Source organism: Cervus elaphus, chromosome 22 (genome assembly GCF_910594005.1).
Source record: "Cervus elaphus chromosome 22, mCerEla1.1, whole genome shotgun sequence".
Taxonomy (NCBI): domain Eukaryota; kingdom Metazoa; phylum Chordata; class Mammalia; order Artiodactyla; family Cervidae; genus Cervus; species Cervus elaphus.
This window is the reverse complement of record NC_057836.1, coordinates 19,784,076-19,802,140: the sequence shown is the minus strand read 5'-3', so window position 1 is coordinate 19,802,140 and position 18,065 is coordinate 19,784,076. Positions and strand designations below refer to the sequence as shown.

General features: G+C 40.4%; 1 protein-coding gene and 1 pseudogene across 4 annotated transcripts in view; one reads left to right on the top strand and one right to left on the bottom strand.

Annotated features, from left to right (window-relative positions):
* Positions 1 to 18,065, top strand: part of LOC122680184 (C-type lectin domain family 2 member D11-like) — a 29,007-nt gene that overhangs the window by 741 nt on the left and 10,201 nt on the right. Inside the window, exons 2-3 of one of the 4 annotated variants that reach the window (XM_043881271.1) lie at positions 4,350 to 6,034; positions 11,804 to 11,937. In XM_043881271.1, coding sequence (XP_043737206.1) covers positions 11,862 to 11,937 — 76 coding nt within the window. In that variant the 5' untranslated portion in view covers positions 4,350 to 6,034; positions 11,804 to 11,861. Of the gene's footprint in view, positions 1 to 4,349; positions 6,035 to 10,244; positions 10,376 to 10,579; positions 10,716 to 11,803; positions 11,938 to 18,065 lie in introns of those variants that run through there. The other 3 variants (XM_043881275.1, XM_043881273.1, XM_043881274.1) reach the window with 3 other exon arrangements.
* Positions 9,340 to 10,054, bottom strand: LOC122680186 (annotated as a pseudogene).

The window sequence follows — 18,065 nt, the reverse complement described above, 5'->3', positions numbered from 1 at the left end:
TGAAGCAGTTTAACAGCATCATCTTTTAGGATTTGAAATAACTCAACTGGAATTCTGTCACCTTCGCTACCTTTGTTCATAGTAACGCTTCCTAAGGCCCACTTCACTTCACACTCCAGAATGCCTGGCTTTAGGTGACTGGCCACATCATTGTGGTTGTCCAGGCCATTAATCCAGGTCATTTTTTGTACAGTTCTTCTGTGTATTCTTGTCACCTCTTCTTAATCTCTTCTGTTTCTGTTAGGTCCTTGCTGTTTCTGTCCTTTATCGTGCCCATTCTTGCCTACAGTGTTCCCTTGATAGCTCCAGTCTTCTTGAAGAGATCTTTAGTCTTTTCCATTCTACTCTATTTCAGTATGGGTATGCATTTTATTAATATAGAAACCTTTTTAATAATATTTCAAAATCTTTTATGGATCAAGAAATTTTGGACCAAGCAAATCTCCTTTGAAGAATTTATCATAAGGAAATAAATGGATTCCTATATGATACTCGTTTCAAAAATATTTAAAATAGTAAAATAATTATAGACAACTTTAATGTCTCTATATATGAGCTAGGTTAAATTATGGTACATTTATACTATACACTTAGAGAAGGAAACAGTAACCCATTCCAGTATTCTTACCTGAAAAATCCCATGGACAGAGAAGCCTGGGGGGCTACTAAACAATACTACCGAAAACAATTCAGACATTAAAAACAATAATGTAGTGCTACAAATATTGCTATAACGATCAAAAATTTTTTTTTAAATTTTATATTGGAGTATAGCCAACTGACCATGTTTTGATAGTTTCAGATGCACAGCAAAGGGACTCAGCCATACACATGCATGTATCCATTTACCTCCAAACTCCCCTCCCTTCCAGGCTACCATATAACACTGAGCAAAGTTTACTGTGCTATATAGTAGGTCCTTGTCAGTTATCCATTTTAAAAATAGCAGTGTGTACATGTCGATCCCAAACTCCCTAACTATTCCTCCCCACATCCTTCCCCATGGCAACCATATATTTATTCTCTAGGTCTGTGGGTCTCTTTTGTAAATAAGTACATTCATATCATTTCTTTTTAGATTCTGTATATAAGGGATGCCAAAAAAATATTTCTGCTTCTCTGTCTGACTTACTTCACTCAGTATGACAATCTCTAGGTCCATCCATTTTGCTGCAAATGGTATCTTGTTCTTTTTAACAGTAAGTAATATTCCACTGTGTATATGTATGACATCCTCCTTATCCATGCCTCTGTCAATGTACATTTATGTTGCTTCCTTGTCTTGGCTATTGTTAACAGTGCTGCAGTGAACATTGGGATGCATGCATCTTTTAGGATCATGTTTTTCTCTGGATACATGCCCAGGACTGGAATTGCAGAATCATATGGTAGTTCTGTTTTTAGTTTTTGAAGGCATCTCCATACTGTTCTTCATAGTGGCTATACCAATTTACATTTTCACCAACAGTGTAGGTGGATTCCCTTCTCTTCACTCTCTAGCATATATTATTTGGAGTTTTTGATGACAGCCATTTTCACTGGCATGAGGTGATATCTCATTGCAGTTTGTTTTACATTTCTCTAGTTATTAGAGATGTTGAACATCTTTTCATGTGTCTCTTGGCTATCCGTGTATCTTCTTTGGAGAAATATATATTTAGGTCTTCTGCTGATTTTGTTATTACGTTGTTTTGATGATATGAAGTTGTTTGAAATTTTTGGAGACTTAATTCCTTGTCAGTCATATTGCTGGGTAATATTTTCTCCCAATCTGTGAGTTCTCCTAGTCTTTCTAAACTTTGTTTATGGTTTTCTTTGCTGTGCAAAAGCTTTTGAGTTTAATGAGGTATCATTTGTTTATTTTGGTTTTAGCTTCCATTATTCTGCAAGATGGATTGAAAGAGATATTGCTTCAATTTATGTCAGGGAATGTTCTCCCTATGTTTTCCTGTAGGAGTTTTATTGCTTGCCATTTCACAATTAGGTCTTCAACCCATTTTGAGGTTATTTTTGTGTATGGTGTTAGGGCATAATCTACTTTCATTTTTTTTGCATGTTGCTGCCCAATGTTTTCAACAGTTGAAGATACTGTCTTTCCACCATTGTGTAGGCTTGCCTCTTTTGTCATAGATTAATTGACCATAGGTGAGTGGGTTTATTTATGGGCTTTCTATCCTCTTCCATTAATCTGTATGTCTATTTTGTGCCAGTATCATACTGTTTTGAAGACTATAGCTTTGCCTTATTTTCTGTAGTTAAGGAGAGTGATTCTTCCAGCTCTGTTTTTCTTTCTCAAGATTTGGCTATTCAGGGTCTTATGTGTTTCCATGCAAATTGTAAAAATTTTTGTTCTAATTCTGTGAAAAATGTTCTTGGTAATTTGATAATGATTACATGAAATCTGTTTGTTTAGGGTAGTATTGTCACTTTCACAATATTGATTCTTCCAATCCAAGGACATGTTATATCTCTTCCTCTGTTTGTGTCACCTGTGATTACTCTCATTAGTATCTTTTGGTTTTCTGAGGACAGGCCTTTTGGCTCTTAGGTAGATTTATTCCTAGGTATTTTATTCTTTTTGCTGCAATGGTAAATGGAATTATTTCTTGGATTTTTCTTTCATAATCTTCTGTTGTTAGTATAAATGGATGCAAGAGATTTCTGTGTATTAATTATATATCCTGAAACATTACTAAATTCATTCATTACCACTAGTGGTTTTCTGGTGGCATCTTTAGGATTTTCTATGTATACTATCTTGTCATCTGCAAACAGTGACTGTTTTCTTTCTCTTCCAGTTTGGATACTTTGTCTTGTTTCTGATCTTACAGGAAAGGCTTTCAGGTTTTAACTATTGAGAATGACGTTTGCTGTGGGTTTGTTGTATATGACCTTTATTATATTGAGGTAGGTTTCCTCTCCCCATCTTCTGGAAAGTTTCTTTAATCATAAATGGGTATCAAATTTTGTCAAAAACTTTTCCTGCATCTTTTGAGATGATCATAAGGTTTTTATCCTTCAATTTGTTAATATGATATATCACATTAATTTATTTGCATATATTGAAGAATCCTTGCCTCCCTGAGCTAAATCCTACTTGATCATGGTATATGATCCTTTTAGTGCATTGTTGGATTCAGTTTGCTAGTATTTTGTGGAGGATTTTAGCATCTATGTTCATCAGTGTTATTGGCCTATAATTTTCTTTTTTGAAATACCTTTGTCTGGTTTTGGCATCATGATGATGGTGGTTTCTTAGAATGAGCTTGAGAGTGTTCTTCCCTCTGCAAATTTTTGGAAGAGTTTGAGAAGGATGGATGTTAGCTCTTTGCTACATTATTATTATCTGAAGTCTATTGTCTAGGGTTCACTCTTTGTGTTGTATATGCTACAGATGTTGAAAAATGTATAGTGACTTGAATCTATCATTGCAGTATCATATAGCATAGTTTCACTGCCTTAACAGTCCCCTGGGCTCCACCTTTTCGTCCCTTTCAACCTCTCCACCTTGGCCCTTCAGACAGATCTTTTCACTGTCTCCATAGTTTTGCCTTTTCCTGAATTTGGAAAGATACGTTGTTGAAATTTACAGTATGTAGCCTTTTCAGATTGACTTCTTTCACATAGTAACCTGCATTAAAGGTACTTTCATGTTTTTCTTGACTTAATAGCTTCTTTGTTAAGTCCCAGACTATTATGCCATTGTTTGGAGAGTCTAAAGTGTGTTTAGTCACTTATATATTGACAGGCATCTTGGCTGCTTCTAAGTTTTGGCAATCATGAATACAACTGCTATAAACATACCTGTGCATATTTTGCAAAAACATTAGTTTTCAAATTATTTGTGTAATTTTTGGATCATATGATGAGTATATGATCAAAAAGTGAGATTTTTGGATCACATGAGGAATATAATAATGTCTTAAGAAACTGCCAAACTGTCTTCTAAAGAGTCATCTGCTTTTTATTATCACCACTTGGTGAAACTTCTAAATCATTTCAAGGACTGAAATAATTCACTAGAAAAAAAAAAAAAGTTCAAAGACCACTTTCTGCAGTTACTGTCTTGTTTTAAGAATATGTTTGTAAACTCTATTCCAACTGAACCAATCTCACCGTGGACAGATCCTTAGCTTTGAAATCTGATCATCCCAAGAAAGGGTGATAGAAACAGGTGATGACATATTCAAGATCATTTAAAAATTAAAATGAAATAACTATGGTTTACACATTCAAAATGGAGCCAGGTCAGACATGTTCTTATATCTCTGATCATTTAAACTTTAGGAACTATATCAAACTCAAAAATACCACCAGCATTTTTTTTTTTTTTTGGACATGCCCTGCAGCATGCAGATGGAACTTGCACCCCATGAAGTAGAAGCTTGGAATCTTAACCACTGGACCACCAGGGAAGATCCCAACCATTTTCAGAACAATATCTGCAAGCTGAAGGCCAGCTGCAAACATAGTTTCAAAGTACCCCTTCCCCTATCTGCAACTATGTAACCATTTTGAACTCCAATCAATTCTTACTTAAAGAAGCACCCTTATTTCTTGCCAACTTCAATCCTAATTCTTGACAATTTATGGAACATAAATTGTAGTTTGGGCTTTTATAAATTTCCCCTATTTTGTAAATCAGGAGTACCTTTCAATTATTTTGTTTTTTGTTTTTGTTTTTGTTTTTTTCTTTCAATTATTTTGAACTGTGCCTTCTGAGAGATAACACTCCTTACAAACCACAAATCAAGTCTTCTGAGTATGAGTGTGTCCTCAACCAGAGTTTCTTTCCTCAGAAGTCTTGGTTACCTCAGGTTGAACCTCAGAGACAAAGCCTTGTCCACATCTCTGCTAGGCCAAGGCGATTGCCAGGCTGTGACACCTTCTGCAGACTTTCTTTTGCTCTGCCAGGAAGGCACCCAGTGTGGCAGACAGCCTGAGTAAAGGTTCGTTCTCTTAGATCCACCATTAGTCTACCAGCCCCCATCAGGCACTTGGCAGTTTGAAGAGGAGCCAAAGACCAGCAACCTTCAGGCATCCTGTTTACGCCTGTTCTGACTTCTTCTTTTGCCTTGAAGCCCTGAGAAATAACAGGAAGCAGAACTGGATTAAAACAAAGCTGGTAAAAAAAAAATCTATAAATAAAACAAAGCCAGTATGTGACATCCAGACTGAGGGGTACCTAGTGTCATCTGGTTTACGATCAGCGCTTGTTTTCTAGTCCCTGCATCTGGTGCCTCCCCCAACTCTGGGCAGAAGACTGAGGCCTAGAAGTGAGAGACTCTCCAGGAGATGCCGTGGATGGTGAGATGTGTGTGTGAGGACTCAGGGAAACCAGAGGGCGTGGCGGCAGCAGCAGTGTTTGCAGTCCTGAGACCAGCAAACCCCTTCGGCCAGCGGCAGTTCACACTGAAGAGGAACGGCCACCAGGAGAGCCAAGGAGAGGATGAAGAAACCGCCTTCCCTGGTTTCACTCGGCCATGACTGAAGCCAAGTCCCTGTGTTCTTGTCTTTTGAAGTAGAATGCCAGCTCAAGAGTCAGTCATCAGGAAATATGAAGATGCAGAAACAAAGACTAGTTGTTGGGCTGGGGAATTGGTAGCAGATTAGATTATAATTCTGCCATATGGCTGAATCACTGAACTCCAAGTTCTCTGAAAGATATAGACAAAGGCCTGACACACATTCCTAAGCTGTTTTAACAGGAGTGGATCCTCTCCAGATGAAAACTGCTGACCGTCAGGACACTGATCCTAGACTGGCTGAGACCAGAAGACTGAAGATGCTTGAAACTTCACCTTGATGCCAACCAATCTGAGAATTGTCCTTGCCCTGCTCCTTGAACACTATAAAACTCCTCGTGACCACACAGTCTTGAGGGCATTAGCCTGCTCTGGCCCCCTTTGCCTGGAAAAGAAATAACGGCTATTCTTTTGTACTTCACCCAAAATGGTCTCCATGTTTCTACTTGGCATCGGTGAACAGAGGCCAAGTTTTGGCAACATGACCTCACCAGGGCTTTGTTTTCAATGTGAGTATCTGAACTAGTTACCTGTAACTAACTAAGTATGTAACACAGCTGCTGCAATAAATAACCTCCTCAATTTCACTGATAGCATAGTATATATTTACTTACCTCTTACGCAGGTATGAGTATCTGGCCTGGACAGGCGATTTGCAAAAATATAACCTGGTTTCTCCCCAGAGAGCTGAGCCCCTAAGTTGCCCTCTTCATGGGAGTTTGCAGAATGTTAGCAGGTGACTGGGTGATTCCTTAGGACAGGCCCTGTGGTCTGGGGATTAAGGGTTTTGAAAAGCTGGGAGAGGGTGGCCAGTGTTCCTAGTGAGCTGGTTTGGGACATTGCCCCCCACTTTTCTCAATCTGCCCTGTCCCCCAGGAATGGCATCTTAATTGGAAACTAGAGATCCCTCTGGAACTGGCCTGAATCCCCCTCTTTTCCAGGAACACAAATGTCTAATGTTCTTGGGCAAACTTCTCTTTAAGCTTGGTTTGAATGTCCTCAAGGTCTCTCTGGCAAAATAAATGTGTTTTAAAAAGAAGTTCCCTTCTCAGTGTCATCCAGGTTAAGCGAGCTTGGTTAAGTGTTAAGTGTTGTGAGTGTGGTTCTGTTAAACTGGCCTGAGGTGATCTTCTGGAGGAGCTTCTCTGGTTCCTTTAATTTGGAATGAAGAATCTTCATTCTGTTGGGGATCTTCCATCTGTTGGGGATTTAGTTCTATAAAGAGCTTGAAGATATTTTATTTATATATATTTATTTATATACATATATGAAGACATTTTATTTATATATGTATATGCCTCGAGGTAGAACCAGGATCCTGCCCCAAGCCTGCTCTACTGTTTCTTGGCTGCTCCTCCTCCCTTGTCTTTTGTCCCTTTCCTTCCCTGATTAGCACCTGTTCTAATCTGCTGTTTAGAACTCAAGGGAAAAATTGAGAAAGTAACACTGATATATATATATATCTACTATCATGTGTAAAACAGATAGCTAGTGGGAATGTGCTATATAAAACAGGGAGCCTGGCCCCTTGCTCTGTAATGACCTAGAGGGGTGTAATGTGGGGAGGAGGGGAGGGAGCTCAAGAGGGAGTGGATATATATATATATAGTTATGTCTGATTCCCATTGTTGGCAGAAACCAACACAACATGGTAAAACCATGATAAAACAAGTATCCTCCAATTAAAAAATAAATAATAAAAAGAAATACCATAGGAAAATGTAAAAAGTTATTTAAAAAAAGAACACAAGGAAGATCTTAGGACTGGAGTCTATAACCTGCAAACAAGAAATGCGGGACAGAAAGACTTCCCTATCCAGGAGCCCCGCAGGGTCCTGCTCAGCTTCATTCCTGGGCCTGTTTTTTTTTTTTTTTTTGGCTCACTTTCTCCACATCAGGGGTCATACTTCTCTGCTTCTGTGCAATCTTTGCACTCCAGAGATTGTGAGTTTTTTACCTTTGGATGTTGGGTATTTTTGCCTTTCTCTAAATATTCTTAAACTTGTTCCGAGTGAAGCTAAATTATTTGGAAGCAGTTCTGTCCTTTTGGTTCTTCCTTTTAAGATTTGTGTAAAGGAAAAATCCACAGTTCTTCCTCACTGGTATTTCTTTCCCGCGAATCTCCGTTATTATGCACACAGACCTTTTCACTTCTGACACTTCTGGACACCAAGTGCACAAGACTTTCCTACTAAAAAAATGACTCTCTGTGACACTAGTCTGGCATCCCACAATTTAGCTCACTTCTAACACTATCAATGTGGAGACAGCGTCAGATCCCACAGGTTAAGAGCTCAGCCCCACAAGGTTGCCCCCCAACCCCTACTTCAAGATGCTAATGAAAGTGGCAGGACCCAGGTTACAGCAACTTCTGTTCAATTTGACTACAAATCAAAGAGATTATGACCCCTCCTCGATTTTGATTAATTTGCCAGAGTGGCTCATAGAGCTCAGGGGAACACTAGTGTTTACCAGTTTATAAAAGGGTGTGATAAAGGATACAGACAAACCACCAGATGTAGAGATTACACAGGGTAAGATCTGGAAGGGTCTTGAAGGTAGGAGCCCACACAATGCCAGCCCTGCACACAAGAAAGACTTTTCTTTGCCAACACGTCCATGCATGCCTCTGCTGTGTACATGTCACATTCTTTCTTTCTGCTGTGCTGTGCTTGGTCACTCAGTGTTGTCACACTCTTTGCAACCCCATGGACTGTAGCCTGCCAGGCTCCTCTGTCCATGGGGATTCTCCAGGCAAGAATACTGGAGTCGGTTTCTGTGCCCTCCTCCAGAGGATCTTCCCTATCCAGGGATTGAACCCAGGTCTCCTGCATTGCAGGTGGATTCTTTACCAGCTGAGCTACCAGGGAAGCCCAAGAATACTGGAGTGGGTAGACTATCCCTTCTCCAGGGGATCTTCCCACCCAGGAATCAAACTGGGGTCTCCTGCATTGCAGGCAGATTCTTTACCAGCTGAGCTACCAAGAAAGTCCCCATATATACCTATTGGAGCTCAAAAATGTAGATTACCCTAATAGAGAGAAATTGTTTCTCATGGGGATAAAAAGAGGTAAAGAGTGGGAGAGAAGAACTCTCTTTCCCCTCCAACCAATTTGTCCTTCCTGAATAAATTCTAATATTACATCTTTTTTTTTTCCTCTCTCTCTGAAAACTGACTTTCAACCTTTAGATATGGTTATGAATAAAACATTTTTGATCCAGAGATGTGCATTAAAATACATGTGTGCAGAGAGATATGCTGGGAAATGAAGCTTTCTTTGAGAGGCCATCATTTGCCAGTCGTCATCTGGCTGCTGTGAGACCATTAGAAAGTACAGCATTATCTGCACAAGGCTGGGGCTGCTTCTTCACCACGGGGTAGAAGTATGGGTGCTCCATGGCCTCTTTGGCAGTCAGTCTTTGTTGCTGGTCATATCGCAGAAGTTTGTCCAGAAGATCTAGGGCCTCAGGGCTGATAAGACATCTGTTTTCACTATGGATAAAAGTTTTCCAGTGTTTCCATGAATGTTGTCCAAAATATAGTTGAAGTGTAGATCTAGGTCTATGTGATACTTATTCAGATTCCCATGTAGCTCCTCTGTACCCAGAACCTTGTCAATGTGAACAAGCTGGTCATAGTCATCCTGTCCATGAAAGAAGTGCATGCATGCTAAGTCACTTCAGTCATGTCCGATTCTTTGCAGCCCCATGGACTGTAGTCCACCAGGCTTCTCTGTCCATGGAATTCTCCCAGACAAGAATACTGGTGCAGCGGGTTGCCATGCCCTCTTCCAGGGGACCTTCCTGACCCAGAGATCAAACCTCAGTCTCTTACATCTCTTAAATTGGCAGGCAGTTCCTTTACCACTAGCACCACATGAAAGAAGGGCTCCTTTCAAAAGATCATGCTTGCTAACATATAGCCCAAACTCCACATAGCCAAGCTATACTCATATATCTGCTGCTCCAGAAGGTGCTCTGGTCCCATGAAGTACCTGGAGGTCACTTGGATGTTGTAGTTCTGGGCAGGATGATAAAGTTCCCCTCCAGACCCCAGCATATCAGTCAGAGTTTTTCTGGTGGTGCTCTTTCATGACATCATGAGGTTTCACACCCCTGTGCATATTCCCTTGATGGGGCAAGTAATTCAGAGTTTTAAGTAGTTATAAAATAAGGATTTTTTTTTATTAAGGACATATAAAATTGGATATCAAAATCTGTCAGGATATAAGACAGATCTTAAAATCTGTATTATTGATACATTCAAGTACCAGAGCTGGTCTCTCTAACACAGAGTCCTTCATGGTGTTCATCAGCTAAATGATATTTGTTCCACCAGGAGAGTCCTCCAGAATGTCAACTTCTCCTTTTATCATTTTTTTCTTCCCTGGCTTGAGAATTTTTACAACCACTCTGTCACTGTTGGTGATGTTAACAGCCTCAAATACTTCACTATAATTTCCCCGACCCAGGTTTTCCAACCGACTCATTTTTGTTGGTCAGGTGCCTGGTCGTGTCCGACTCTTTGTGACCCCCATGAACTGCAGCACACCAGGCTTCCCTGTCCTTCACCATCTCCCAGAGTTTGCTCAGACTCTTGTCCATCCATCCTTCCAATGATGCCATCCAACCATCTCATCCTCTGCCACCCCGTTCTCCTCCTGCCTTCAGTCTTATGAGGAAGTGAGTCAGTTCTTCCCATCAGGTGACCAAATTATTGGAGTTTCAGCTTCAGCATCAGTCCTTTCTATTAATATTCAGGGTTGATTTCTTAAGTTTAGGATTGACTGGTTAGGTCTCCTTGCTGTCCAAGGGAACCAGCTGGTAATCATCTTGCTTACCTCGGCGCAGTAAGTGCTACTCTACTTCCTAGCCCCTATAGGAAGGCTCTGTATGTCGTTGCCCCTGTACTCACTAATGCTCAGGCTGTTTCTTTCAACTCAGATTCGCCAGCCCGGCAGGCGGGGATGGGGGCGGGGAGGGGGTGGGTGGGGCGCCAAGGGTGCCTGACCCGGCGGGCGGGGGGCGGGCGGGGGGCGGGCGGCGGGTGGGCGGCCGGCGGGCAGAGGCCGAGGCGGCAGCGTGTAGGCGGAGGTTGAGGCGGCTGCCGTGCGGGAGAGGACGTTCGACTTCGCTGCCGGAGGAGGAGGAGCGCAGCTGGCCCAGGGGCAGGCAGCCACATCAGGCTAGGTTTGCGGGGGGCAGGCGGGCGGGGGGCCCCAAGATCCCCGGCCAAGCTGCCCATTCTTTGGAGCAGCCTGAAGTCAGGCGTGGGAGGCGGCCCTCGGGCTTCAAGCAGCCTCACTGGCTAGGCTCTCAGCCCCGAGTCCGCCCTGGGGCACCAGCAGAGGCAGCTGCGCCGGAAAGGCGCGGGACACGATTTAATCCTTGTAGAAGTGAAGTTGCTCAGTCGTGCCCGACTCTTTGCGACCCCATAGACTGTAGCCTACCAGGCTCCTCCGTCCATGGGATTTTCCAGGCAAGAATACTGGAGTGAGTTGCCACTGCCCATGGCAGGTACCAGTTTGTAGTTGACAGGATTTTTATTTTTCCCTCCATCCTCATATACAAGTGATCAGCAAGCTGCTGGATACCCAAAGGGAGCACCGTACCTCCCTCGAGTTCTCTCTCTGGGCATCTCTCTCTTTTCTGATACTCTGCAGTCTTACCCCTGCGCTTCTCTTGTTCACCTCAGGGAATCTCTTGGCATTTTGTTGGTTTCCCTCTGCTTTGGAAAAGACCCTGATACTGGGGAGGATTGAGGACAACAGGAGAAGGGAAGGACAGAGGGTGAGATGGTTGGGTGGCATCACCAATTCAATGGACCTGAGTTTGAGCAAATTCCAGGAGATTGTGAAGAACTGGGAAGCCTGGTGTGCTGCTGTTATGGGGTTGCAAAAAGTCTGACAGGACTTAGCGTCTGAACAGCAAAAAACCCACCACAACAAAGTTGTCTATGGGCTACAAGCTGGGGCAAGTGAAAGGCTCACTGTCCTTCGTTGAAAGGTGCCCAGTGATTGAAAAGGATTTTTTCTTTCCACACATTTTTTAATTTTGGTTTTTTCTTTTTAGTTGATTCAGGCAGGAAAGTAAATCTGGTCCCTGTTACTCGATTTTGATAGGGAACAAAAGTCTGTGGAGTAGATCTTTCTAAGTTAAAAGCACTTTGCATTTTAAATTTAAGGTCTTGTCAACGTTAAATTTAAAGGTCTTGTCAATTTCACCCATCTTGTTGCTGCTTACTCATTGAATGAGAGTTTTCTGCTTTCACTTCTCAGTTCCTGTTTTTGCAACCCCCTGAAAACCAGTGCTGGATGCTCTTGATTAAGTAGAAACATGACTCTGATGGAGACTTCGAAAATGTTGCTGAGAGATCCTACCTCCAGAGAAAATGTGGAAGAGGGGCAATCTGGTAAGTGAAAATTGATAAACTTTGACAAAACAAAATGAGGGTTGGGGGAGGAGGAGCTCTTATACCACCGGCCACTGACAGGACAGAAATTGCACTTCAGGAATATCAGTACTTCACAGTTAACCTCCCTAGAAGGAGATATGTTTTGAGCAACTAGAGGTGAATGAGAGGACAGGTGTATAATTGTCACATCAGGTGTTTTCTTACTGGCATGTTGCTTAAATATTTCTGCACAGATTTAGGTTACAGAATTTTAAGAAAAAAATGTTCTCTGGATTTATTTTATTAATCCTCATATTTTCCCCAGGTTGTGGGTGATTTTCATTCTGGCAAGTCACATTATGATATTAAATAACAGATGATTATATTCCAGAGGTGATGGCAAACAGATACCAACAATTTTGTAATACATATCCTAATAAAAGTTGCCCATACCTACTGTGTAGCACGGGGTACTCTGCTCAATATTATGTAACAAACTAAATAGGAAAAGAATTTGAATAAGAATAGATTCTGTATATGTTAAAAAGAAATGAACCATGACACCTATTCTGTAGTCTGATTAAATGTAGTAGTGAGATATTTAGAACCTGTTATTTGTTATTTGCTACAAATACAGATTGTATTTAAACCCTGCTTTCAGGACTTCATTGTCTCAGGGACAGACAAATGAATTTACTATCATTTGATGTGATCTGTGCTACAATGTATTTAATGAAACCTAGGGAGTTGGTGATGGCTGCTACTTCTGAAGTTACTTTTGACCTGGGCCTTGAATGATGGTATCACATTTTCTGGAGGATTAGGAGTAAAAGTCAAAATTTCTTTTTTTTAAATTTTAAGTAAATACAAAAGTATGTTTTCTTTCCATTGGGCTCAAAAGTGCCCTGCAGAGTTTCCTCTTGGAATTAAGGGTAAATGTGATTTTCAGTGATATCATTAAGTGTTTCAGCTAAAATCTATTGAGGCTCATTTATGTGTCCAGATAATTTTCTTTGTCTTTCCCTCTGTCTCTTTCCCTCTTTATGTCTCTTTCTCTCTCTCACGAAGTCTAGTATACTTCTGTATCTATATATAGTGTTATTTATATATATCAGTTCAGTTCAGTTGCTCAGTCGTGTCTGACTGTTTGCGACCCCATGAACCACAACTCGCCAGGCCTACCTGTCCGTCACCAACTCCCGGAGTTTACCCAAACTCATGTCCATTGAGTTGGTAATGACACCCAGCCATCTCATCCTCTGTTGTCCCCTTGTCCTCCTCCCCTCAATCTTTCCCAGCATCAGGGTCTTTTCAAATGAGTCAGCTCTTCGCATCAGGTGGCCAAAGTACTGGAGTTTCAGCTTCAGCATCAGTCCTTCCAATGAACACCCAGGACTGATCTCCTTTAGGATGGACTGGTTGGATCTCCTTGCAGTCCAAGGGACTCTGAAGAGTTTTCTCCAACACCACAGTTCAAAAGCATCAATTCTTCTGTGCTCAGCTTTCTTTATAGTCCAGCTCTCACATCCATATATGACTACTGGAAAAAGCATTAGCCATTTAAGATCCACTATGATCAAAGGACCAGAGAATGAAAATAAGAGAGAGATATAATAACAGAAGTATACTATATATATATATATATATAGTATATACACTTATATATATACTATAATAGTTTATATACTGTAATATATACTATATTATATACTATAATATAGATAATAGTTTATATACATTATACTTCTCTGTGTATATACAAATACACAGAGTATATATTGTGTATATATATAGTGTATATATATATATAGTATATATATTATATAGATAGTATATATATGCATGTATATATACACATGTATGTATGTATATATGCATACATATATGTATGGGTGTGTGTATATATGCATACATATATGTATGGGTGTATATGCATAAGTATTATGTATATTTATGTATATATATAAACTATATATGTATAGTATATACTATATATGTGTATATATATACACTATACATATATAAAATACTATATATACTATACATATATAAAATCTATATTGTACTATAATATAGTATGTATATTATATACTCTATATGTACTATATATATGTACTGTATACTATATAGATTATATATACTACAATAGTTTACATACTATAATATACTACAATTTTCATTCTCTGGTCCTTTGATTATAGTGGATCTTAAATGGCTAAGCTTTATATCATCCTTTTTAGAGTACGTTGCAAAGTAGTTTATATAATATCTTACCAGACATTGTCAGTAGTGATATAAAAATATGAACGTCTTTTAAATTTAACCATTTTAGTTAAACAGTTTTGATTTAATGAGAGCATCAGAGTATTAATGTAACATAGTGATTGATTATTAAAAGTATTTATTGAAATATAGTACCTATCTGGTTAATGTTATTATCAATATCAATGCATTAAAAAAAAATTGTAACCTCCTATCACTTTCCCCTGATGTTAGTTGAGAATTAATTTCTTACTGTTCTCTAAAGAGACTTTTATTTAATAAAGCCATGAATAATTATTGACAAAAAAGTAAAGGTTAACTGCAAAAACTAGGACTATTGGTGAAACTGTTTGGTGTCATGACAGGGGCTCCAAAGAGCTCCGGTACCACAGTTCTTTATCTTTGAGCCCAGAAAGAATTCAGTGAGAGGCAAAGTGATAAATAAGTGAAAGTCGCTCAGTCGTGTCGGACGCTTTGCGACCCTGTGGACAGTAGCCTGCCAGGCTCCTCTGTCCATGGAATTCTCCAGACCAGAATACTGGAGTAGGTAGCCGATCTCTTCTCCAGGAGATATTCCCAACCCAGTGATCGAACCCAGGTCTTCCATATTGCAGGCAGATTCTTGACCACCTGAGTCACTAGGGAAGCCCTGGTGATAGATAAGAAGTGATTTATTAGAATAGAACACTTGTGAGGCTTTCAAGTGGGTGGGCAGTGTCTTCCTGCCCTGCAGAACTTACTGGGCTACAGTCAAAGGAAAAGTAGGTGGGGGAGAAGACCTTCTTTGTCTTTCCTGAGTACATGTCATGCTTCCATCATCAGCTCCTCTCTGTTTTTCTGTGAGATAATTTCTAACACCATTTTTCAAACTAGACATTTGAAGGTTATTGTGTTCAGAGTGTAATTTAAAAGCCACATGAATTTAGAGGGAGACAGGAAGAGGACACACCACAGGAGAGTATAAGGGAGGAAGACATTTTCCTCTGCTCTTCTGGTTTAAGAATTAAATTGACATGAGACAGATAACAAATAAAAATCAAACAAAACTTTGCAGACTGATGGAATATATGCACCTTAATGTTGATAGTTACCTTTTATTCAATGAGAATTCTTAGGGCTTCAAGTCTGGGAGACAATGTCTCATGTAACCCCATAAAAACTGCTCTGAGGAGAGGGGGGAGGAGTCAGATTATGTCTGTCAAAGTTTGGAACAAGGGGCAGGTAATCTGAACATCAAAACATTATTGTGATTTAAGGAAAACCAGATATCCCAAGTTAAGGAATATAGTGATTTCTATGTACTGGAAGATGTAAGTCTGGGCTCACGGAAATCATTCCCTTGATATGCACCTCAGCTGTCTGGGGCTGGTCTCCTGCACTTTTCCTTAGTGCTTACAGCAGGGAGTGACTGCAGCTTAATGACTGCCAGATACCAAGCATCATTCTCCTTCCTAAGCACACTCAAGGCTCAGAATTTCACATTTGGAGGGTCAAAACTGCTGATGACTGTGACATCCTTGTTTATTGATATGGCAAGAAATTCCACATCTCAAGTTGAATCATATGTATACATGAGACAGACCCAGGAAAACTGAGTAGCTCACCAAAATGGCCAATAGCTTCACCTTAAATAGCATCTTCAGCTAAAGACAAAAGATGTTGGGGGTAGTGGTTTGGGACTTTAGAGAGAAGGAAATGGAAATGGGAAAGCAAAAGTTTGATGAATAAATGTTTGCAGGGCTGTGCAGAGAAAAAGATCTTTAGGGCCACGATAGACTCTGATCTCTAGGCCCTGCTCAGTCACTCCCACCACACACAGGCCCATATTCTTTGCAGATATTTCTGGTGATAGCTCTCTTCTAAACAGCCCCTCTATCTAAATTATTTTAGACAGATAGGGTGAAGATCAAAGATTCTTCCTGGGTTTTGGTTGCCTTGCTGATTTCCAGGTTGAAATAATCCACATGCTGAAGAGACATTTTTGGGGTGGCAAATTTTATTTCCATACAAAAAAACAAAAGAGAAGTAAGTAAGCAAGAAAGAGAAATGAAACGTGAAACAAAGGAGGGTGTTAGGAGAAAGATAGAGAAATAAAGAAGAAGAAAAAGGGAGGACTTTAGAATACTGTACTTAGTCACTCAGTCATGTCTGCCTGGTTGCAACCCCATGGACTGTAGCCCAACAGGCTCCTCTGTCCATTAGGATTCTCCAGGCAAGAATACCATGATCTCCTCCAGGGGTTCTTCCCAACCCGGGGAGCAAACCCAGGTCTCCTACATTGCAGGCAAATTCTTTACCAGCTGAGCTACCAGGGAAGCCCCTTTTAGAATATAAGTAAGGGGCAAATAGGAGATTTGTTGGAGAGAGGTAAGGGGAGATTCACATCTTACTCTTCTAACAATGAAAAAAATTGTGGAAGTGTAAACTTAAAAAGTATTCACAACCTAAAAGTTGAGAGTATTACCGAGCCCAAGTTCACTCTATTCACGCCTTACAATAGGCTAATAAATCTGAGAGACAAAGTGTTGAGGCAAGGAATATGACTTTACTCAGAGAGCTGGCTGACCAAGAAGATGGCTGAATAACATCTCAAAATAACCATCATGTCAGGGTCTGGATACCAGGTTATTTTATGGATCAGAGATGGGGGGAGGTGAGGAAACAAAAGTAAAAAGAAAAAAATTGATATTTGTCGGTATCTCTTAGAATAGCAAGCCTCATGCAGAGGGATGTGTTAGTTTCACTTCTTTACGTCATTTACTGGGTGATGTGATGAGATATTTCCTGTGATATCAATAAACAAAGATGCCACAGCTCTCTGCAGTTCTGGCCGCCAAATATGAATTTCTCAATCATGCTGGTAAGCAGCAGGGGAGGGGTGCCATTTCCCACACAAAGAACAGGAATGTCATAGCCCTTCACAGATGAGAGGAGTCAGGCTCTCTCCCTGTGAGCCAAACAAAGGCACCCTAGCCCAAGAGGCAGGCAGGCAGGGCTCCCTGAGGCAGGCCATTATGTATGCCTATAATAACAAAAGCAGTGAAAGGAGAGTTAAAGTCACAGAAACAGATCCTGTATGGCGTCAAAATTAACCGTGGTTACAAGAGTTATGTTTTATTCAGTGGGAACTTTTAGAACTTAAGCCAGGAAGAGAGAATCTCAAATAACCCCAAGAGAACTGCTCCAAGGAGGCAAGGGGGAGCCAGGTGGTATAAAAACTTTGCAACAAACAGCATGTAGCCTTTGAATATCAAAAGATTTTTTTTTTTTTGGTAAATTAAAGAAAACCAGATATCACAGGTTAAGGAATTTAGCACTTTTCTATGTATGGGAAGATGCAAGAGTCTGGTTTCACTGAAATCATTTCTTTGATATGCACCTCAACTATCTGGGGCCAGTATCCCGTGTTTTCCTATCCTGAGTTCCTTCTGGGCTCAGCTTAGGGAGTGGCTGCAGTCTGAGGGCTACTAGAAGGAGGGAGTTCTCCCCTTCCTGAGTTCCCTCAGGGCTCAGCAGCTCACCATTCTGTGATGACTGCCATTGCTGATTACTGTGGCATCCTTTGCTTACTGTTATGGCAGGAAATCTTCCATTTCTCAGAAGTTATAACATACGGAATTTCTAAGACAATTTTGCTTTAATGAGAACCAGAAAGAATGAAGATGGAAAATTTTATATGGAGCCAAAATCCAAATGCCATTGTATAGCATTTAAAGAAGTCAATCCTATATTTTTTCCCCCGGCCTCACATTTAAACTGAGACTCCTGAACATTCTGGAAGATTTATGTGCAATGAGTGAAATGTACCAGTTAAAAGAAAGTTAGCAGGAACTTTCTAAAAGTATAATTGACATTCAGGAAAATTCACCTTTTGGTGTACATTT